This window comes from Sander lucioperca, chromosome 8, assembly GCF_008315115.2.
Source record: "Sander lucioperca isolate FBNREF2018 chromosome 8, SLUC_FBN_1.2, whole genome shotgun sequence".
In the NCBI taxonomy this organism is placed as follows: domain Eukaryota; kingdom Metazoa; phylum Chordata; class Actinopteri; order Perciformes; family Percidae; genus Sander; species Sander lucioperca.
In genome coordinates, this window is record NC_050180.1 from 39,744,571 (window position 1) to 39,769,036 (window position 24,466).

Here is a 24,466-nt window from a genome sequence, read left to right on the forward strand (position 1 = left end):
GCCGGCTGCATTATCACATAACCTTGTCCACAAGGGAAAAGGCAGGGCGTATGTGTATATTAGTGTGTATATGTGTCTGTAATGTGTCTGCAATCATGCATGCATCCATGTGTGATTTACAACTGTGTGAGCAAACTGCAAATGGGCACAGAAAGCAGTGGGAGAGAGGGGTGTGTCTGGCTTACCAAAGATATTTGTGGAATGTCCTTTTTTGGCGAGGGGCTTCAGCTCGTTATGACCCCAGCCATACTGTCTGTAGCTGTCCCATGCATGCTTCATCATCTGGAAAAAAAAATGACAACAAAGCAGCACATTAGAAGCTGTGAAGTCTTCTGACTTGGCAAAGCAAGAGTGCAATGTCACAGCCACAAATCCTGCAGCTCACATGATCGTAACTCCAGATAATGACTTGGTAAAGATGGCTGGATAATGATGTTTCAATATGCATCATCATTTTACTTAACGTAGATATAATTAGCATGTTGTCAGAATGCGATTTCAGTTACAACAGCTGTTGTCCCTGGATTCAGTCAAGCTGTCACTAAAGCCAGTTAAGGCACCAACAGAAACATAGCCTACACATACTGCAGTTCTCAATCATGTAAAAGCAGTAAAATAACTACATGATTGCAGATTCTTGCCAAATAATACTTATAGGCATAATCATTACCCTTGCTGGTGTGCAAAAAAAGACCTCTTTTGTTTAACATTACCCCTCTCTCTCTCTCTCTACTGTGTGTTAATGTACTTTCCCCTTAAAACATATTACGGCCGCTGCGTGTGTAGTCACGTGACTCCGCCCCGTCCAGTCTGCGACCATAGGTGCCAAGTGGCCATAGGGACTGGTAGGAGGAGTAAGGGAGTGACGCAAGCACGGCAACGGTCTTTATAGCATCGTCACTAGACCTTAGCGTCACATACAACAACAACAAATGATGCTAATACTTGTGCACTTTTCCTATATTAAATGCACGTCCATTCTCGTAATTCACGTAATGTTTTGCTCAACACAGACGGGGCTTTATTATACTCAGAACAGGCCCCGCCTCTGCCTGCTGCGCTGTGGACGTGTGTGTGTGTGTGTGTGTGTGTGTGTGTGTGTGTGTGTGTGTGTGTGTGTGTGCAGGACACGCTTGTGGAGTTTAACTCCGAAAAGACAGTTAACCACAGGTTCCCGTTAATCTTATGATGGACATTTATTATTTATTTTCTACATTTTTAGGAAACTTTTTTACATTAAAACTTAAATTACTTTTTTATAAGACGTTTTTATTTCATCGTAAAATCTACTGTTGTAGATTGCAGTTCAGTTGTTTGAAATATTTAATAAATAAGCATTAATTGCTATCTGTGTGTTGTTTCCTTATTTTAGAATCACAAAGATAGGATTATGCACTCTTTCATTAGAAAAAATAACCGTGAACATATTTACAGTATAAGAAAAGAAAAAAAATTTAAAATAATCGCTCAATAATCGTAATCGAGGTAACTTGTTCGATTAATCGTGATTATGATTTTAGCCAAAATCGTCCAGTCCTAATATATATATATATATATATATATATATATATATATATATATATATATATATATATATATATATATATATATATATATCCAGGATTTTGTTGAGTGATTAAAAAAGCCATTTATTTGTATTTAGGCCTTTGCTTTCTATCAACTTTAGGTTGACTGGCACATCAGGGATGAGCTATTAATTAATCAAGTATTCAATAAACTGCTACATGTCTTGCATATTCATGATAATGTAAAATGAGAACCCTCTTGCCTGGTGAACTGAACCTAAATAATGGTTTAAAAAAAAAAACACCCACCCCCCCATCACACACAGAGAATCACTGAAGGTTTAGCAGGGCATGACCCCAAAGACTTTAATCTGGAAAATGATGCTGCTGAACCAAAGTTCGCCGCGTTGCCCACAGCGTGATGTAAAGATAAAGGCTGCCCTATAAACTAGACAGCAGGTCCCTCGATACATACACAATTGTAGGTATGACAGTAAACCCATTTAGCACAAAATGAGTACATCTTTAAAGGCTCTCTTTGTATTTTGTTTTAGTGCATTACTTTCTCCGTATCTGTAGACATTTGTCTACTGGATAGAACAAAATTATATTTCATACGAGGCTAAAAGAGATCGGCTCGGGGAGGAGGATGAGTATGAGGATTAAAAAAAAGAGCACTAGATTGTTGCTGATGCTGAGAGGAGGTGCTCCAGGGCAAACAGAGAAGATGACACAGCCAGAGAAGGAAAGAGTGCCAGCTTTTACTGAAGCACTGCAGCTTTCTTTCAATTCCAAACCTTTCTTCCACCTCCACAGCCCTTACTCAAGTGGCATCGACAACCTCCGAAAAGTACATTTCCTGTCTACTGTATGTGGTTGTGTCAGTCACTGTCTGGTTCCATGGACATCTGTTGATTTCTTTCTCTACATTGTCGGTCAACACGGTAGCTTTCCTATCCGTCCATCTGCCGCCCCTCCCACTCTACACGCCTGTCAGCTTGTCACATCATTTCTAAGTTGACCTTGATGATGAGAACTAAGTTGGCACTGATGTCCTGCATGCCTCAGTACACAGTTGTTCATATTGTTTATTTTGTCTTATTTAAGCTTCATTGTTATCACATACTTTATGTAACAGTCTTTCCTTTTTCCTTTTTTTTTTTTTTACCAAGGGTCTGATATTGTGGGGTTGTCACTAACCTTGAACATATCAAAGGGGGACAATAATAATAATGGATGAGTAAAGGGCAAAAAAAAATACTTACAGAAATTAAAAACAAAGGGGTACGTACAAAAATATGAACAGTTTTGCAATTACTCAACAGAATTCACAACTGAACTGAATGTGTACTAGTTAGAACAGTATTTAGAAGCTGACTGGACTCTATTTAGATTGAGGGAACCTGCAGACAGAGAGTGTGGTACTGTAGCAGAGCATCTCTGTAGCAGCAAAGCTCTGCATGTTTGTGCATCCGTTCCTGTGTAACTTGTTTAATTCTGCAGTTTGGTGAGCGATCCCTAAGAGCTCAGTATAAGATAAATGATGTGTGTGCTGTACCAGGCAGGATAATAGAAACCAAACAAGCTATCAGACACACACAAACACAGCTAGTGCACTGTAACGCATACCAGGAAGCTGCCCATCAGCCACCTTGTATTTCTCTCCTACCAGCATGTCTGCCTGCCTAACTGCTTGCCTTTTTATGCCACCATGTGTGGAAGAGTATCCAAATCCTCCATCTCTCTCTCCTTGGAGCAGGCAGGCAGCCAAGCTAATAAAGACAAGGGCCAGGAGCTTCATTGTGTTCTTGGCCTCATGGCTTTCCATGACGCACTCGATGCACACACAAAGGATTATAAATCAAATTAATACACACTGTGACATGGACACTTACGTGTTGGCTGGCTCCCTGTGATCTGTGTTGATTGGTTCCTAAATCAAATTTTGATTGGCCCATATGCCAAGGACGAGCGCAACAGTGCAGGGTGCTCGACAATGTTGACAAACTGCTTATTTAAAGGACCTTGGAATACTAATTGGACGTTAAACTACAGCATTTTGTGATTGATTCTGACAGCTTCCTCTTGCCATCACAGCATCTTGGGAGCCACAGGGAAAGGACGGGCAAAATTGGTTTGGATTGGCCGAAGTGGCTGGTTCATTCCACAATTAGAACTGAATCTCATCGGCAATGACTGCAAAATTGGCTGCAGAGGTGGCACGGAAAAAAGGTAGGAGCGAAACCCAACATTTTTGTGAACTCTGACAAGGAAAGTTAAACCTGCATCAATCAACATTTATAATATTTACACTGAATCACTGGCTCTGTGTAATATCAAAAGGTCGCCAGTAGTGCCAAAATCATAGACACACAGCTCTGTATGCTATAAGTTTTACAGCCTGCTAAATTAGTCTCACTATCACCAGACCAAGCTCAATCTTTTAAAGGTCCCATGGCATGAAAATTTCACTTTATGAGGTTTTTAATATTAATATGAGTTCCCCCAGCCTGCCTATGGTCCCCCAGTGGCTAGAAATGGTGATAGGTATAAACCGAGCCCTGGGTATCCTGCTCTGCCTTTGAGAAAATGAAAGCTCAGATGGGCCAATCTGGAATCTTCCCTTTATGACGTCATAAGGGGAAAGGTTACCTCCCCTTTCTCGGCTTTGCCCACCCAGAGAATTTGGCCGGCCCATGAGAAAGAGAGAGACATCATGGCTTGCAAACAAGCAGAGTGGCAGTTGGTCAAGACCACATCCCCACCCTCCACCTTGTCCCCCCCCTCTCTCCTCCTCAATAGCATTTAAAGCTACAGACACAGAAATGGCACATACTAAGTAAAGCTCATTGTGGGACTGGCTCTAGTGACTGTAATTCTGCATCAAGGCTGAATTTTGGGAAAGAGACTTCAGATACAGTATTAGGGGACCACTAAGGCCTATATAAAAGAGACTTCAGATACAGTAATAGGGGACCAGCAAGGCCTATATAAAAGCATCCAAAAAGCAGCATGTCATAGGACCTTTAAGACTGAACATTAGTCTGGGAAGTCTGCTCTGTATTTTCTACTGCACAAGAGGCGTGATCAACGGTCATAGTTCAAATGACTCTGTACGCAATTGGATAGTCCTTCAACCAATCAGACCAACGATCCGGGTGACGTAGCAGCGACAGCAGCATCAACGGGTTGCTGCGCTTCGGTGGCCGTCATGTTGAATGTAAACAAGAAGCTGCTTGGTCGCTTCTCTATCGTCATCGTGTTAAACCCGGCAATAGCGCGCCAGGTGGATAAGTCAGTTTGTGATTGGTCCCCGCAAAATTGTAACTGAAGCAGAATAGATAAACGTACAGGTTTCCAGCCTGAGCTGCAGGGCGAAATTAAATCGCCGGCAGATCGGGCTGGGTTTAACCAGTCTATAGTTAAATCTGAGCAGTTATGAAATTCTGTCAAATGATGCATCTTCTTGTCCAGCACTTTGAGAGACAAGCCATAAATAAATTAAAGTGCTATCAAAGTGTGTGACAAGCCTTTGACAGAAGCAATGACAATGAGCGTATGGTTCATGGATCACTTTATGAGTGATAACTGAACCAGTGCAGGAAGGGTATTTGCAGTTAATAAACCATGCTCCACCCATGTCATGTCAAAGGTCCTGCATCTCTTACTGTACGTTCACTTTGTGCCCCAGTGGTTAGGGTAAGGGTTAGGTTCTCCGTCACACTCAGCTGTCACTCTCCCAGTGAGTCCTGGTGGTGGTTCGTTCTCTTGTCAGTTAGTACCCACTGCTAATTACTACATCTGGGACTGTGGAGCATGACGACAACTAGCAGCTTGTGGTGTAGGATGAAGAGAGCCTGTTCAACCCTGACAACTCTCCAAAGTAACACAGACAGACAAACACAGTCTGTTCCTTTGCATGATTCATTATCTTTTCTGTGGCAGCTGCTTGGTAAAGCTGGGAGTCCCTGTAATCCTTTCCACAAATATATACTTTATTATACATACTTTTAAAAATAGATGTATCTACTATTCACATGCTTTTAATACCTTTATATTAATTAGGCAGCAGAGTTAAATACCCTTTTTACTTCCAAATCGGGAAGAGAGTGTGCAACATGTATATTGTTAATAAGCAGAAAGCCTAGTAAGTTCTTTCTTTAATTACGTTTACAATAAGATGTTTGCCAATAATGATATTTTATGTATTCACTGCAACAGTTTAATGTGGTGAAGCCTGGCTACAAGTCACACAGCTTTATTAGTACCCGTTCTGATTTACTAAACATGCCACTTTTTTTTTTTTCTAAGTGTCAGCAATCCCTGAGATGACTTCAAATGCAGAAAAAATAACATTTACTTAAGTAAAACAAGGTCAAATGTCTTTGTTGTTGCATTTAGGCATGGGCCGGTATAAGATTCTGACAGTGTGATAACCTTCAGCAAAATTACAATTACAGCTTTAAAATGTATTATTTTTTAAAAATGTCTGGGTAAAAAACTAGGGATGTCCAGATCTCGATCACATGATCGGAAATCAGGCCTGATCACGTGGTTTCAGACTCGATCGGAATCGGACGTTACCTCCCGATCAGGACTCAGATATATATGTATATATATTCTGATTATTTTTTAACACATCTATAGTTATGCGGTGGCACAGAGTTAGACCCTTTTGACTCCACACAGAAACAGCAACGCGTGTGGCATGACATCACTTTGTTGCAGAGACGCTATTTGTTAAATGCCGGCAAAGTAGAACACGGAAGCAGCTTGAAGCAGAAAGCGCGAGTATGTCTGCGGTCTGGAGGTATTATAAAGTTGAAATATTATAGAGTATCGGATCGGGACTCGGTATCGGTAGATACTCAAAATCAAATGACTTGGACTCGAGGGCAAAAAAACCTGATAGGGACATCCCTATAAAAAACAACAACTTTTCCCATTGAACACAATGTATTTTTTTTTAAACACACTGCACACTGGCAGGGAGAGGGACTTCTAAACTGCACTTTCTGTCCTTGACCGCTCATAAAAAACAGCTCATACCTTAGGAACGGTATGACAGAAAATTTGAGTGGTTTTGAAACTGTGACTTTTTCAAACCACGGTACACCTTGAAACCGGTAACCGGCCTATGCCTAGTTGCATTTCATACAAAAGTTTTAGACATGTAGAGAAAGTATTGTTGTATTTGTGAAAAAATTCTAAATTATACCAAATATGCACTAGGTTAAAGTGGCTTGGCCTAAAATCTACATAACTTTATATTTTGAAGGGGGAAAAGAATTATGATAAATTATGAAAAGCAGAGGCACACATTCAAAACATTGATCATATTCATGAACATATTTTGTTTTAGGGTGTTAACAGAGGTTTCCTGGGTTGCCACCTTTGGCTAAATGATGTGCATGATAATTAGCATCCATTTTATACAGATTAAAATGGTATAGCCAAATACCGGGGTATTGCTGTCGGTTTGCCATTCATACGGTCATATTGTATACCTGATACAAAAAACGTATTGTGTCAGCTGATATACATACATAAATGTATATTAATACACCTGCATGATAACTGTAGGACAATCAGTCCTCTGTCTTATGCTAAGTCTATTCAAAGTGATCAGAAAGAAAGTAAAAAAACTACATACCATTAAGTGGTTCAGGATGCCGGACTACATTCTCATTACCTTACAGTTTACAGCATAAGGAATTTGTTGGATTGACTCAAAAAGAGACACATCGATCTCTGTATCGTTTATACTAAGGCCAGGCCATCTTTGGCGTCTGAAGGTGACCCCAATTTGTACTTTGTATTATCAATCAGTTCACTTATCTCAATCGGTCCTGTCCCCAGTTCAAACAGATACATATACACACTCACGATCACATGTGGTATCTGTGTCTGAGGACCATAGGACAATTTAATAAATCATGCCTTGTGTCTTATTCTGTGCCCCAGAGAATTGGGAAGACTGTCTCTGTAGATGTCCATTATCTCCTTTTATGGCAATCGGTTTATTTCCATGTGACCCAGCCTCTATATCACCGTAAATGTATTAATCATACCACATTATACACACAAGCTCGTTTTACAACGAACTGGCAGCCCAGGAGTGGCCCTGTGTTATTAAGGTCAGAGTCTGACAGAGATGAAAAAATGCTCTTCCACTACCTTTCCACGTCGACTTACAAGCTTGAGAGTGAAAACTGAAGCCTCAAATATGGTGCTGGGTTTTGATGAAAAAGGCAACAGTATTTCTCATTTGATGAATGTATTTGGCTAGCCCACCCAAGACATGTTTGTATTTTCATTTCATTGGTTGAAAAATGTCCAAATACTGTCCAAAGTGCAGTCTGCCCGAAAGGTGCAATAGTGTGCCAGCATGAGAGGTCGTAGATTACTGCTGCTTTGTAGAAATCTCTTGATTGTTAATGTGGCCCCAGGGTTAACCAACAAATAAACACTTAAGGCAGGCTTCATTAAGACTGCTCGACAATTGCTACAACATATTCTAATATGCACAACAATCTGTAATTGAAATTGTGCATTAATGTAACCTAAATTAAATAGTGCTTTCTTTCATATCTTTCATGCACAGCACAGAGCACTGAGAGCGTGCGCCCCATGTGCCGAGGCTCAGTCCTTAATGCAGTGGATGCGGGTTCGGTTCCACTCGCGGCCCATTGCTTCATGTCGTCCCCCCTCTATCTTCCCCCCTTTCTTGTCTACAGCTGTACTATCAATAAAAAGCAAAAGAAAAGCCCAGAAAAGGATCTTAATTAATTTTTTAAATAAAAAAAAAAATCAGCTGACTTTTTCAGAAGAGGCAGGTTGTCCTCCCTCTTGAAGTCCAACACGATTGCACAGTCTATTACAGTAGGAGCTGTGACCTTCACAATGGCAACCAATTGCCTGCTGGCTGCCTGCTGTAGAGAAGAAGCACAATCTGCCCCCAGCCATTCTCTTTCCCAAATGACCAACAGCAGTGATTCATGCACCCTTATGTGCCACAGTCTCACACACACACACACACAATTACAATGTAGGGACACACTCAAGCACAGGGCAGTGAAATATTCATAAATCCCCTTTCGAGCCAGTAGCTGAGAGCAAGGCCATTACTTTTGCCATTGTTTGAAAAAAAAGTTTTAAAAATCAGCTTAGCTCCCACAGAAGAGGCACACAGTGGCAAGCTTTTGGAGGTGTGGGGAGCTGGAGAGCTGAGCTGGAGTTATGTGCCGCTCTGAGTGACCTCCAGAGTCAGTTTGACTGATTCATAGCCCCCTAATGCCAGCCCTCGGCTTTCTCATCTCCTTCCAACTCCCCCCATGGAGGCTCCCTATCCGGCTTGATGGAAGGCCTTTTCAGAAGATGCACAAGGGTGGCGAGAATGTGACATCTGAATTGCTTCTTGCAGTAAATACATTAATGGCACTTAGGCAGAGGGTGGCAATAAATTCCCAGTGAAATCTTAACAGTGAAAAGAGTCTAGATAGGCTGTTTTTACACAGCTCCCGAGGCAAGAGTTCAAACAGATAATGGCTTACGATACGGTTACAGCAGTGAAATGTATGGAACCTACAAACAAATCTAACAATTCACTACTCCCATGATGATGTCAGTTCCATCAGTTTTTGGATCAAAAATATGTTTAAATGGTTTTTTTTAGGAGACAATGACCATGTCTAAAAGGCCACATTTTAATCCAAGTGATGAGATAGGTAACCAAAGACATGTCAACCAGAAGAGATTTTGCTTAACTGATTATAAGTAGCTATCATTTTATAACAGTGTCTCTGGTTTAGAGGATAAAGACCACTGTTTATGGTTACAGTGGACAATTATCCTTTATTTGCTTCCATTTCATTAGTGAAAACTGATATTCCCATCTGAGCATTTTCCAAAAAAGGTGAAAAGTAGCACATGTTATAATTAAATCCAGGAGGACAAAATACTCATATTTCACTTGTTTATTTGGCTCACATCACAATAGAAATAAGCTTAGGCGTTTTGGCACAAAGCAGTGAGAGCCAGATGAAGGCTCTGTGCTGTGTTTAGATGTGCTTTTCACCTTTTTTTTGGAACATTGGATTTTGGGTTTAGTACTTTTGGGCTGGGATTCTTTCAGTCAGGCTTTTTTTTTTTTTTTTTTTGCTTGTTGTCAAAGAAAAAAACTGACTTTGTTTAGGTCAAGACAGCACATGGCAAGGCAATTGTTGAGCCATTTAAATGCAGTGCACACAAAGTGTTATAAAACAGAACTCCTGAATAAACGTTCAAAATTCATGTAATTACCTGCACTAAAGTTAGAAGATTATTAATGTTGAAATAATGGCTTGCTTTTTGAGTTCACTCCTTTACATAACTGTGTAATGCAGATGCAAACATCAACTGTCTCAGTAACAGGTTACGGCAATGACAAATTATACCTTATTTTCACATGTTAAATTTAGTTTTTAATCCTATGTTCACCCCTAGTTAGACTAATTGCAAGCTCCCACCACATTAAATATTAAAGCAACCCACACTTGCAACATTTCTGTTTGGTCCCTGAGGACCTGCAGAAACCCATTCCCATATTGCAGCCCTCCACCTTGCTCTTTGGCAGCCAATTCTGAAATGTCAGAGATCAGAGTTACTGAAACCATAAAAAGCCATGCCTGCTCGCTCTCGAGAGGGAAAAAAAATTGAACTTGATCTATGATGCCCTTGCATGCAGGTTGCTTCTTCTTTATCACTTGCAGTGCTGCACAGTTAACATGACAAAATCTGTCAGGCAGACCATACTATTAATTTATGATATACAGACAAAGACACACACATATGCTCACACTCAGATGCAAACATACATAGACATGTAGACAGTTTGCCAACAGGAAAGATAAGGTGAAACAAAAGCGAAAACTTATCTCCCTGTCAGTACTGTGATCTTGCTCATTGATCCAGGCGGAAAAGAATGTGTGGCGTTTAATTAGTCTCAAAACCGCGCATATAAAAACTAGGCGTGTGCACGTGATACAAGCGTACCTAACAGTATCTGCGAGTGGAAAACCATCCTTGGGAGGGAGCATTTCTGCTCTGCGAGCGCAAAGAACAGTATTCAGCCTGTAGAGCTCAAAACAAAAGAAAAGTAAAAAGACAAAATCGACTAGACCAACCACTTGCACTTCCATGCAGCAGTTGCTAGTGCTGAACTTAAAGGTCCAATGTGTGGGAATTTCTCCCATCTAGCGTTGAGATCATAGCCTGGGAAAACCCAGACGAACTTCCGGCAAATTTGAGATCAGTCTGTCTGGCCAAGAGCCCATTCAAGCCCATTTCCAATTTTTCCAAATCGAGGCACCAATCACAACCGCTGAGGCGGGCTTTACACGATGCTGATAGCGCAGCAACGGCAAGCAGCTTCTTGTTTACATTCAACATGATGGCCACCGAAGCGCGGCAACCCGTTGATGCCGCTGTCGCTGCTACATCACCCAGATCTTTGGTCTGATTGGTTGAAGGCCTCTCCAACTGCGCCCAGAGGCATTTGAGCGACGTCCGTTGGTGACGCCCCTTTGGAAATGGGCTGTGGATGAACCTTGCCTAGACCCACTCTCACTTACAACTGAGAAGGGTCTGGTGTCAACCAGGCCATTGAAATCATATATCGCAATCAACTCTCAAGCGCCACGCAGTTCAAAGTACGTATTACAGCTACGGTAGCCTTCATGCATTTTTCTGATGACGCCTGCCTCTTGCTCTTTTCAATATCCTTTTTCTTTTTCTGGGCGAAGAAGAAGACTCCTGTTGCTGAAATTTGGATTTTGAATACGTGTGGTCCTCCATGTTTCCTTCTTCAAACTTGCCGGGGCCGGGAAGCGACGATACCCATTAGCAGCACCTCTGACTTTATCATGTGACAGCGAAAACGCGAAAGGCAAAGCAGTATGTCCTGTTTGTCCCTTACCGGCTAACGTATTTTACGATGGCGCATGAATATGGAGCGTCTAACCCAGTTCATGCAAACGCAAATGTAAAATTTCAAGCCAATAGGAATACTTGGAATTGATGGTGGTCGTAAATATTCATGAAAAAGGACATGTTTTTGTGTGTAAGTGACTGATAGGAACAACAATCTCTGAAATTGGTCCAGTATTAAGCATGAACGCTGTAACCGGCAGCCACACACCAGGCTGCAATGTAACCCTTTGGGGCAAATGTTCATTGTCAGTTTGGTCCACCTAAAGTTCTGTTTTTGCCACTAAAAGGCTCAGATTATTATTCTAAGTGTCTGACAACATTATGGAAAGGATCCCTACAGAGAAAAACCTTTTTAAAACCTCTTTAAGACCTTTCAGTTTAACCAGAAACAGCTCTGAGGTCGCTAGCGCTAAACCCACCAGACTCCATTTTAAAAAACAATACTTTTAGCGTGTATAGAGCAAACATATGTTCACATGTAAATCGGTAAACTATTTACTGTATTTCAAGCAAAACTAGATTTGTGAAGATGACCCAAAACGGCTTTTCATAGTTTTATTTTGTTTGTCGACTTTGAATGAAGTGTATTTTACGATGCTAAAACTACCGTTTATTTACATGGAGTCTGGTGGCTCTGGTGGACGCAATTTTGCAGGTTTTTCTGTTTAAAAAAGGATCTTACTCGTTAACAGAAAGGTTCTTTAGAAATTTAGAAAATTAGAAATCCTTTCCATAATGTTGTCAGACACTTAGAATATTAATCTTAGCCTCTCAATGGAAAAACAAGCACTTTTGTGAACGTAAATACAAGCTGCACAATTGCCCTATTAACTTAAATTCTAGCTTGTTCCGCTGACTGCCGACAGCTGCGGTCTTGCTTAATATCAGACCAATGTCAAAGGTCGTTATTCCCATCAGTCACTTAGAAACAAAAACATAGGAAAATAGGGTCCAGGTTGAAAAAAAACGTAACTTTTAACTAACCTGTACATTGGGTCAAATTTTTTTCGTAGCAATTGTAAACTACATGGATCATATATGCCACTGCTTTCAACACAAATAGCCTATGTTTATTTTTTGGTTATGCACGACTTACTTGTTTTAAAGGCATTGTAGAGGTGACTGTTACTACTTACTACTACTGCCACAAAAAAAGGCGTCAGAAGTCTCCAGTCTCAAAAGTCAACTTGACAAGCAAGTGTTGAGTAGTTGCAAGCGCGTAGGGAGAGTCGAGCCTGCACTTGTCACAGCCCAGTGCTCGTAGGACCGCATTTGTACATGCGGAGCAGAAATGGTCCCTCGCAAGGATGCTTTTGTGCTCGTGATACTGTTCTGTGCGCTTGTATCATGTGCACACGCCTGGGTTTTATGTGTGCGGGTTTTGAGACTAATTAAACGCCAAAGGGATGACCCTGGTTTTGTACTGGTCTGGTACTAGTGGATGAGAAAGAAACAAAGTTGGAGATAGAGCTGTTATTCTGCAGCGGCAACCCAGAGGGACAGAGAGCCATTGTAAGGTGATCCTGTCCTCTGCCAGCTTCACTGTCACTCTCTCTCCATCACCTGCACTCTAATTGCTGAGGCTCATTACACCTCTCCTGTACTTAAAACGATTGAGATGCTCTCTGCCTTACATCCGATAAAGGAATTTACCAGCAGTTCTCCAGTCACACACAATTAAACTTTTAGGTTTGGCTGATAGATCTGTCCTACTACTACATATTTCAAGGTATAAACGGTGGGTTATTGCTGCTGTCTGTGTACAGTGTTTGCATATAGAGAACTGCTGCCTTCTGCATTTTTCCACACATCAATGCATGGTTGAGAATCTGTTAAAAAAACAATTGCGCTCAAATGGAAATGTGCACACACATTTACAGGCCTTATGGCTGATCTGGCATTGACCCTGAAGCAGAAGCAGCTACTGAAGGTCCTGCATCGCTGTTAGTGTTCAACAGCAAAGCAGTGTTTCCCATACATTGATTTATTTATGGTGGTCCGCCACAATATTAACGCTGACTGCCACATATTGATTTTCTATTTTTTTACTATTTAAAATTAGTAAAATCTTATTTCATTGTAGAGCTGTGCACAGCGCACTGATTCGCTCAGCCTCTCCTGATCATTCTCTCTCTCTGTGTGTTTACATTCACACCCGTCTGAATAGCCCTGCGGCCGCCTACTCTCTGTGCTCACTTTGACTTCTTGACCGCAGTAAAGTTCACCTGGAACTCCCAAACTGCAAGTAAGTGTTTCTCTCTGCCTTTGTTTTTCACATAGAGCCTAACGTTAGCTACGATAGCTGAAATGAGCTAACATTAGCGCTTGTTCCAGCGGATTTCTTACCAGCAAGTTAAGTTAACTTTGACCAGCCTGGTTCTACAGTATGTGAAAAAAACAGCAGAGAGAAACAGACTTAACTTAACATACTTGTTGTTTGGGAGTTCCAGAAGAACTCATGGAGGATGTTACAGTATGCTAGCTGTGTGGTGATGCCAGGCTTCGGAGTAGGGAATCCAAATTACAGTTGTGTTCAGAATAATAGCAGTGTGTTTAAAAAAAGTGAATGCTGCTCAAAATCCTTAGAACAGCTTTTCATTCCATAATATCAATGCATTGGGAACACTGCACATTCAATTCCAAATCAAAACATGACCAAAATTGATCAAGTTTGTGTTATACCTTTACAGAAAGTGAAGAAAAATGAATATTAGGCTGTTCAAAACAATAGCAGTATTTGCATTTTTCTTTACAATCTCAAACATTTACTGTATAAACTGAAAAAAATGTCTCAAGGGTTTGCTTTACTTTGAATCACTGCACTAATATTTAGTTGCATTAACCATTATTTCCGAGAACTGCTTCACATCTGTGTTGCATGGAGTCGACCAACTTCTGGCACCTGTGAACAGGTATTCCAGCCCAGGACCATTCAACTACATTCCACAATTCCTCTGCATTACTGGGTTTTGCCTCAGAAACAGAATTTTTGATGTCACCCCACAAGTTTTCCATGGGATTGAGGTCTGGGGATTGGGCTGGCCACTCCATAACATCAATCTTGTACATCTGGAACCAAGACTTTGTTCGCTTACTGGTGTGGTTTTGGGTCATTGTCTTGTTGAAAGACCCATTTCAAAGGCATTTCCTCTTCAGCATAAGGCAACATGACCTCTTCAAGTATTTTGATGTATTGAAACTGATCCATGCTGCATACCGCATACCATCCTGGTATGCGATAAATGGGCCCAACACCCAGGGTTTTCCGCAGTACTTTGCAGTTTAGGCGGACTGCCTTAACAACACGCGCATGCCGCCTTAACTGAGTCTTCAAAAAATATATATATATATATGTAACCGCAAGTCGCATCAACACAGTCTGTAGGAAACAAGGTAACGGCGAGTTGTAAAGATACCACCAATCACAACGGAAAGAGCATTTGCTGGCGGTGAGTGTAACTGTCATTTATTCACATTTAAAGGGATAAATCGCCATTTCACCGGCGGGTGTGCGTCGGAGTGCGTCAACAAATGTGGTCAGCTGGGGCATGCCCGGGCAGAGACGGGGTGAGTTGGCATACGGCAGGCAGAGAACATTTATATATGTTTCTCTGTCCTGTTCTTCACATCAGTGAGGCTTTCTTCTCGTTTCAACGAAGTGAATACATGATGAAGTGACTGGAAATATCCATCACCTCTCGCGCGTGTATTCTCAATGTCCCGGCTGTTGCCCGGTCTTTGAGACACAGCTGTTGTCTGTTTTAATCGCTACACGCGGTTCACAACACACGGTTAGTTAGCGTAGTTAAGACTACACACAGTGAAATTACGTGTCCTGTTTTTATTTCACACATCCTATCTGCTGGAGTGTGTGAAGCTATGGGCTGAGCTCTGTTATCTCAGCGCAGTTTGTTTTGGAGAAGAGTTGTCAGGCAAAGTGGAAGAGTGCGTGTCACGGAGGATAATGGGAGCAATGCCAGTAAAATTGTTATAGCACTTCTTTTTTTTAAATAGTTTAATGAGCTTAAAATTGCACTTTGCAACTGTTATTTTGAAAAGCTGGTTATTTATTAATTATTTTATTATTTAAATGTAATATTTAGTGTAGTGTGTAGTACAGAGTCTGCATTACAGAGATGTATTAATTATATATTTAAATTTGATATTTAGTGTAGTGTGTACACCCCCCCCTGATCGTAACAGTACTCACAGGTAACTTTAAGTCTTCTTTGATTTTCCTGGAGCTGATCATTGGTTGAGCCTTTGCCATTTGGGCTATTCTTCGATCCATTCGAATGGTAGTTGACCATTTTTTCCCACGTCGTTCAGGCTTTGGATGCCATTTCAAGGCATTTGAAATCATTTTGGCTGAGCAGCCTATAATTTTCTGCACTTCTTTATATGTTTTCCCCTATCCAACCAACCTTTTAATCAAAGTTCGCTGTTCCTCAGAGCAATGTCTGGAACGACCCATTTTGCTGAGTATTTCAGTGTGAAATGCACTATAACCAGCATGCACATTTGCTTCCTTCCTTCCTTAAATATGGGCCATAATTGACACCTGTTTCTTCACAGAACCAATCACATCACTAATTGAACACAACACTGCTATTATTTTGAAAATGCCCCTTTCAATTACAGATTCAATTACACAGAATGAGCAGCATGCATGTCATGACTGTTGCTTTTCTATGACTCTACAACACTTACTAGTAAATTATTTGCCATGTAGAAATATCACTTCTATCAAAAAAATTGATTTATGAGGTTAGTGATGTTGGACTGCTATTATTTTTGAACAACAGTATATTACATATATAAATCATGCTCTTCTCCCCTCAAACCCCTTATTGAAAAAACACAACAGATGGTAACACCCACTATTAACACCATTAGTAGTTACACCATTTAAATAGCCCATGTTAGCTTCTTTTGTTGTGTTATGTTTTTATGGGCGTTTGTCAACAAGTGAAACCACCATAGAAACAAACTTCAAACTATCTGAATTTATTGTTTTAGTGTAAATATTTGTTGCCAGGTTGTCTGCTGTAGTTCTTTCCTGATATCTCTGACGTGGACGATGAAGATTTCCCCCGTGTGCAGCATTACTGCAATCTTAACTACAATGTGAAAAATGCCAAGCACACTAAACAGTTTAATTGCATTATAATTGCAACAATGCACAACCACTGAATAGATCACATTTACAAGTCCACTTTCTTAAAAGGTTAATACCTGTATTCAGGAATACATTTAGCAGCAGGGAGCCCAGTTGACATATGGCACCATACATAATGTATAGAAATACATAATGGCTTCTGCAGAAGGGATTGGTTGTCAAATGTCACCTTCCTTCCACATGCTACCAAAGGCTGGCTTACAAGAGACCATCATGCGTGACATGACCAAACATGATTGCCTTACAAAAACATTATTTGTAGCCCAGCCATAATCCATGTTCAAAAGGAAGTAAAAGTTGATAAACAACAACACAAAGCTAAGGAATGGATTGTCAACCTGCCCCTTTACATTCTCTAGACAGCTTCTTTTTTTCTTTTCTTTTTATTAGGGCTGTCAATCGATTAAAAAATGTAATCTAATTAATTACATACTCTGTGATTAATTAAATCGTAATTAATCGCATACATAATTAACGGTGCCTGAACCGATATTTTTTAAGAAAGTAAAAAAAGAAAAGAAAAAAAAAGGGTACTAAACAGTCGGTGACATTAAAGAACGGCTTGTTTATTTCTCGGCCATATGGTCAAAATGAAATGATTTAATAATAATGTATAACAATAACAATAACTTATTTCACTCGTAAATTGCTGTTACACGACAAAAACAACCACCAGATGGGAAAAGGACATTTACAATAACTTCAAATGCACCACGAGGCTGTAGTTTACCAGTTTCATTGAACGCACCGTCTGTGTTGTTTTTCCGACGGCAGCTGCAGATTGTTACATCCTGGTGTTGAATCCTCTACAGTAAAACACAGTCAAACTTTACACCGTTTAGCGTTAGCTGTCAGCATTTTAACCGTTTTTAATCCAGCTACTAGCTAGCAGTAGGCTAACGTTAGCTGCTGTCGAGTATAGTGTTAACTAGCTAGCGGTAGGCTAACGTTAGCTGCTGTCGAGTATAGTGTTAACTAGCGTCACGTGCAGCGGTGTTTGTGTTGCCTGTATCGTCTTCAGAGCATCAGAGAGAAGAGCAGACATATCAGTGGCACCAGATTTCGGTAGCCAGGGTTGGCAGGAAGAAGATTTTTACAAGTAAATGTTCCAGTTAATGATCCAGGCAGCACATTCTCGTCTCCCTCCTTCATTTTACAGTCCAATGGTGGCTAGAACGGCTCCGGGTCAAACGTCAATATGGAATGGATTAATCTGTGTTATTTTTTTTAACGCGTTATTTTTTCTCAGATTAATTAATCAAAATGAACGCGTTATTTTGACAGCCCTACTTTTTATATTTACCCCTGACCATTCTGTTAGACTCAAATATATACTGTGTTGTCTGTGGATGAGAAGAGCTCATTGTTCAGCACAAATCAATACAGCAATCCTCAAAACAACAGATGATTGTATGAGCCCTGTAAGAGCCCTGACTAGATGAGGGATATTTCTTTGACGAGTCTGCCAAATGACACTGAGCTAAAAAGGGAGACAGAAGGGAGGAGATTGCTGCAGAGAGCATGAGAAGGAGGGGATGGTCGGAATGAGATATAATAAAATTGAACAAGACATCTTGAGTGACAAGAAAAAGAGCAAGCAATAGAGAGAGAAAGGGTTAAATGCAAAATAGGAGAAAAAGCAAGAGAGGGGGGAAGAACTAGAAAGAGACAGAGTGCAGGGGAATGATGAAAGCTGAGCTGTGCCCTAGCCAAGAGGCAATTGTGCTACAAACACACACACACACATATACAGTATAGACCTGGTTTGCAATCAACATACAAGGCCATCTGCCAAGCACTGTCAAGGCTCCGAGGAGAGCGAGTGAGAGGATGAGGGAGGATTCTAGAGAGAAAAAGAGAGAGTTATGTACAAGAGATGGAGGAGGGGATACTCATTGCCTATCTCTGCAGATATTCCACGTATTGATTGGAAACCTTTGCTGTCACTTTATGAGCAGCATCATTTAGATCGCACTTAAACACTTAAAGACGACTGCTTTGGCCATTGATTCATCTGGGCTTTACAGCCACAGTCCATAGCTCTCTGTAGGGAGACAATTGTGCTCTCTCTCCAATGCCAGCCACGAATCAGTAATCGTTTGCTTATCACTCAACAGTTACAGCTGAGTGATTGGCGAGCCAACTCAGCCTTGGGACATTGTACCGCCTCCCGACGAGCAAAAGTAGGCCACGAGATTCCTCTTTTCAAGTCTGTGGTGATTCTGCACTGCAATTGCCAATTAGCTGTCAGTCGAAGGAGGTCTGCGTCATTTCCCTGCAAAGCGTCGTTAAGGATGTTTGAGTTTCTGAAGAGGGCTTACGCTGCACTTACATATGTACAGCATGTGATTTATATACTCTGCCCTGGACAGCTGTGTTCTGACGTAGCCACCGTACTACACACTCTTCTTTGCACAAAATAAAAAAAGCTGGTTCTCAACTACTATATGAAACCACATTTTGGGCCTATAATGTCAGCCCATGCTTTTAAAAAGGTGATCAACCAAATCACTGACATCCTATAAAAAAATTCAGAATCGTTTCTTCAAAATACAAGAAGACACCGACGCATCAATCTAACATCTAGTTTAAGAGGTTATGCTAAAGCAGGAACAAAGCGTACTCGATTCCAATACATCTTGAGATGAGGCGAAATGCTCGTTGGTTGGTGTTCATCTGTAAATGACTTCTTGGTAAATTACCCTACTACATTTCCATCTGGTTAACTCCATATGTAAATCTATTTTTCGCTCGGTCCAATGAATGGCTTTTACTTGAGGACTGAGCTTGGCAAGACTGCTTTCTCGTTTGCCACTCCACATTCCTGGAATGCGGCACAAAGCACCTTAAAATTGGTCTCTCCCCCATCCATCAGTCAGTTTAAGGCTTTGATAAATGACTTCTATGTATCTTCTTGTGTCTGTTTAGCCTGATTGTTTAAACTTTTTATCTGTTGTAATTTAAAGGTTATTGTTATTATTATTATAATGCAATTTGCTGTAATGCATGCTGTGCACTCGGCCCCATTGAAAATGAGGGTCTCCCTCAATGGGCCTTGAGTTTTAAATAAAGGTTTGAAATGAAATGAAAGAGGAGAGAACATGAATGAAGTTATATTAAGAATTCTTCATTGAAAAGTAATGAAAACCTGGGGGGAAGCCTTACCTTCTACCACTAGAATTAGATTAAACATTATTTTGATTTCTGCATTAGCGACTCAACGAATTGTCTAAACCAACTAGGATTTTTCCAACATTATTGATGAACAAACCTTATGGAAAGTGAACTGTGCCTTTGTATTACGGCCCATTCCCTGCAACAGCCAGCTTTTTTCAACAGCTCTGGGCCAGCAATACCTCATGATGTGACAGGTGAATAGTATGGGAGCAGTTAATAGTCAAATCCATTCCAGTCCTTTTCTTGTATTGTCCTAAAGCTCTTTCTATCTCCAGACAAAGGTTTAATGGCCACTAATGTTCGGGGCGCGTAATAAGAAGAATAGCAAAATTGCACAGAGCTGTGAGCTGATGGAAGTGGTGAAAAGGGATTTTGTGTTCTGTAGAGTCTATGAAATATGTCTTTGGAAGGCATAAAATTGAGTTTAATTTCTATTTCTGGAGGAACAAAGAGCGCGAGTGGCATGACTGGTCCACAGAGCAGCAAAAGTATCCTGCTAGTTCCGACTGGTTTTCTTGATTTCTCTCCACAGTTAACATTATATTCAGTGTAGATAAAGACTACAAAGATGCTGATATAGAGACACAAAGGTGTCATGAAATAATGTTATTGAGACTCATAACTCCCCGTACCATAACTCACTTATCGTGATCACCAGCTCAAGGTTAAAAAAAAAGAGATAATTTTAGCAGTAATTGTTTGGGAATGCCGTGATTTGCCAATACAGAGCTGCATCACGTATCAGGTTCCGGAGAATCGGAAAATAAGATAACTACTAATCAACTTAAGTCTGTTTTAATTCATGCAAGCCTGTGTCTTTCTACATCCACTCAGGGTTAACATATTTTGTTATACAAAGAAAAATGTTTTGCTTTAACTTCAGTTTTTTTAAGACTATGAACCAACAGAAAGCAAATGAGCAATGCAACAACTGCTTAAGAATAATAAGTGTGGGCCCAATATAGCTTTTCTAATTAATATGAAGTACTTAACAAGTACTTGGAGTTGGCTGATTGTCAATTATAAAAAAGTACAATTTGTTTCATAATTTTGTTAAAAGGTGTTGCTGGCAGCAGCACCACACAGCTCCAAACACCCTCACAACTAAATCTAAATGGATTATTTAACCCCACTCCAATCACTAGAACTAGAGGCAAAGATTGCAGTTATTGATCCTTCACAGTGATGAACTTTCCACAGGGCCAAATTTGTAATCAAACCTGAAATAAAGCTATACTGATACTGATAGATTTACTGACAACAAAAATGTATGTATTGATAGTATGAAATACATTTAGCTGCTGCCCCCATCCACAGCAGTACATAGCTAAGCTTCCATGACTGTCCTCCTGCCTGCTTCTACAAACTGGAGGCGAGCCATCTACAGTAGGTAATACACTGACCGGGGGAAGTACCTCATAGAAACCCACTACTTCAAAAACAATCCCTATCTGTCCCTTAAAGTGCAGTTTTATTACAGTTTTTGATTGCTCTTGCTGCACTCCTACTAATACGAGTCCCTCAGCGTGTAGTCGACCCCATCAGTAAGAAGCAGTGAAATAACCTGCACCATGATGGGTTCCCACGTACATTATTCAAAATGGCACCATAGAAGTAAATGCCAGTAAAAAATGGAATCCAACCTACTAATCAGCGGTCAACTTACCTCTCTTATCTTGTCGCGTTTCTCTTTGGCATCAGGCTCTGGTGGCTCACCATCACTGACGCTCACCACTTTGGGCATGGGGACGGGTGGCAAAGGTTTAGGCCCCGCATCCTTCTTTTTCAGGTCCTCCATTACTTTGTTCTTCTCTGTCTGAATCTCAGCCTGCAGCTCCTCACGTGACTTTCTCAGCTTCTCCTTTGCCTCCTGCAGTGCTCGCTCGTGGTCCGCCCGAATCTTGTCCCGCAGGCTCTCCTCCTCCTCCCTGTAGGAGGCAGGCAAAAGGCGGGAGGTAAGTTTCTTTTGTTATTATTATTTTTTGTATTTTTCGTTTAGATCAGCAATAGCTTCCACAAAGTAGTTGCTAGTCTTGTCTGGGTGGAAAAGTTCTTTTAACCAAAAATCTTAACCATTTGGGGAAGAAGGGTGTCCAGAGGGGGTTCTTTTTCAAATTAATTTAAGATGAACTTTGAGAACACACCCTGAACCTCTGGGAAATAGATGTGTGATAGATTGTGTTGGAGAGTTAACACAGGAAACGTTACGTGTGTTTGCTGTGTGACGTAGCACCTCTGATCATTTCTTACCCTGAAGGTCTAGGTTGGCTTAGTTGGTAGAGCAGGCGCACATTTACATAGAGGTTTATGCCTCGACGCAGAGGTTGAGGGTTCGAGTCCGACCTGAGACGATTTCCTGCATGTCTTCCCCCTCTCTCTCACCTAGCTGTCCTGTCCATTAAAAGGCGGAAAAGCCCAACAAAAATAATCTTTAAAAAATAAATAAAAAAAAACCTCTGCAATAAACAGCTGCAGGAAACCAGACTAAAACTCACCCCCCTCTAATTCAGATTATTATGGAAAATATAAAACCCATCAGTCTCTAATAGGAAATCCACCCCCCACCCACCCACTACTCTGCAATAACATCTGCTCCAGGAAATAGGACAGGTGTAGAGGAACACAGTGAGAAGGCAAGCTGGGCCAGAATAAGAAACATCATCTTTGGTTTCACGTGTTGGTAACAAGCCCCAGGGTGTTGACACAACTCTAAGTGGGTCAGTATTGAAAAACAAACGGTTGGATGCTGAAGCAAAGGTGACAAGAGGGTGATGACACTGTACTGTTCTTCTGCGGTTACTGAAGGAAGAAAGATTTAAAAATGGCCTTAAAATCTTGCTTGCCTGTTATGAGGGCTTCAAATAATATACATACATGTCAACTGGGCTCCAGGTTGATGAGCTTCCTGCGGGACAGGAGGCAGCTTTTGGGGGGTATATCACCCCATGTCTGTTACATGAAGACACTAGCAAACATTAGATGACAAATCTTTTTTTTTTTTTTTTTGGCTGGGCAATACTGTAACTGGAGATGTTCCGATACCGGTATCGGTATCGTCTCCGATACTGCCTAAAATGCTGGCATCAGTATCGGGAAGTAGTGGAGTTTATGCACTGATCAGATACCACATAATAAAGCCCTAAAGAAAATCAACGTTAAAGTAGTTTATTTATGTTCTTTTTCCGTTATAACTGACTGTCAAACTGCATAATAAAAGAAAGTTCTGTGGCATTCATTGTTTATGTTTCACAAAGACTTTAACTTGAGCCAGACTGACAACAAAGATAGAAATAATATCACATCCATACAGGGATAGTAGTATGCAGTTGTTAAAACGTAATAAAATATATGACACACTGGTTTCGGATCGGTACTCGGTATCGGCCGATACGCAAGTTCAGGTATCAGAATCAGTAACGGGAAGCAAAAAATGGTATCGGGCCATCTCTAGCTGTAACTAATCATATTTACACGTATAGGTCATACCCTTTGTAATAATCACATTCAAGAGATGGGTGCAGTGTGGGTGGAAGGACATGAATGGAATCAAACATGGCTTTTATTTTTTTCAATGTAAGAGGAGCTGTTTTACACCTGAAATTATAATTGTAGTCTTAGCAGTAAACTGTGTAAGCTTCAAAATACATTTTAAACGTGAATGGTTTTTGCTCCCTTAAGTGTTTGATGTCTATTGCCTAGTTGATGTCTTGCACGAGGCAACAAACTAAATTACCAAACATCAATATGATATGAACGGAATAGGGACAGAGGATTACGTTTCCTTGACACATGAGTCAGTGCCTGAAGTTTTTCATCAACCCGGTTGGTTGAAGTTGTCAGTTCCAAAATTACCGTTTACAGTGAAGTAACAATAATCAATCATTAAACCATAAAATGTGTTAGATGTGAGTCCAATAAATATGAGTCATCCGAGTACAAACATGCAAGTCTGTTTATCAATGACCTTCTGTGAGATAAACACAGGAAATGTGGGAAGAACTGACAAACTGCTGTGAGCTGTGTGGACTCGGCTGCAAACCTCCACAGCTCAACATCTCGGAGAAAACAAGTGTGTGTGTGTGTGTGTGTGTGTGTGTGTGTGTGTGTGTGTGTGTGTGTGTTAAAGAGTGTGCGTTTTAACTCAGACTGCACCCAATAATGGCTTTGAGATACCCAACGAGTATGTAAATCTTTGTCCTTTTGTCTTCTTCTTTTCCGTACTGGCATGTGGACCAGAAAAACAAATACTTTGTACATTTAAACTTTGCGGTGTGGCAAGACCAAAGAAACTGAAGAAACTTATCCTGAAATAAATTCAAATTCAAATTCAAAACAATCACACCTAGGCAGGTGTATGTAAGATTACAATGTGTTATGCACATGAAGGTTTTGTATATTTTGCCCTCAGCTCAGGTGTTCTACATTTGCACGTCTACATCCATACACAGTCCCCGCTGATCGACAAAAAGGTAGGAGGGAGAAGCAGAGAGAGGAGCGATGTGTTTGTTGTATACATGGCATGATAAGAACAACCTGAGCCAACTTCACCAGAGGAACCATGAAAAAGGTGGCGTGTTTGGGAGCGTTTGGTGATATGACAGAGGCACATGGCGCA

General features: G+C 40.8%; 1 protein-coding gene across 1 annotated transcript in view; it reads right to left on the bottom strand.

Moving 5' to 3' along the window:
* man1a2 (mannosidase, alpha, class 1A, member 2) overlaps nt 1-24,466 on the bottom strand; it is a 130,586-nt gene that overhangs the window by 77,801 nt on the left and 28,319 nt on the right. The window contains exons 3-4 of the mRNA XM_031310949.2: nt 21,518-21,779; nt 186-282 (exon numbers count right to left, since the gene is read on the bottom strand). Coding sequence (XP_031166809.1) covers nt 186-282; nt 21,518-21,779 — 359 coding nt within the window. The remainder of the gene's footprint in view (nt 1-185; nt 283-21,517; nt 21,780-24,466) is intronic.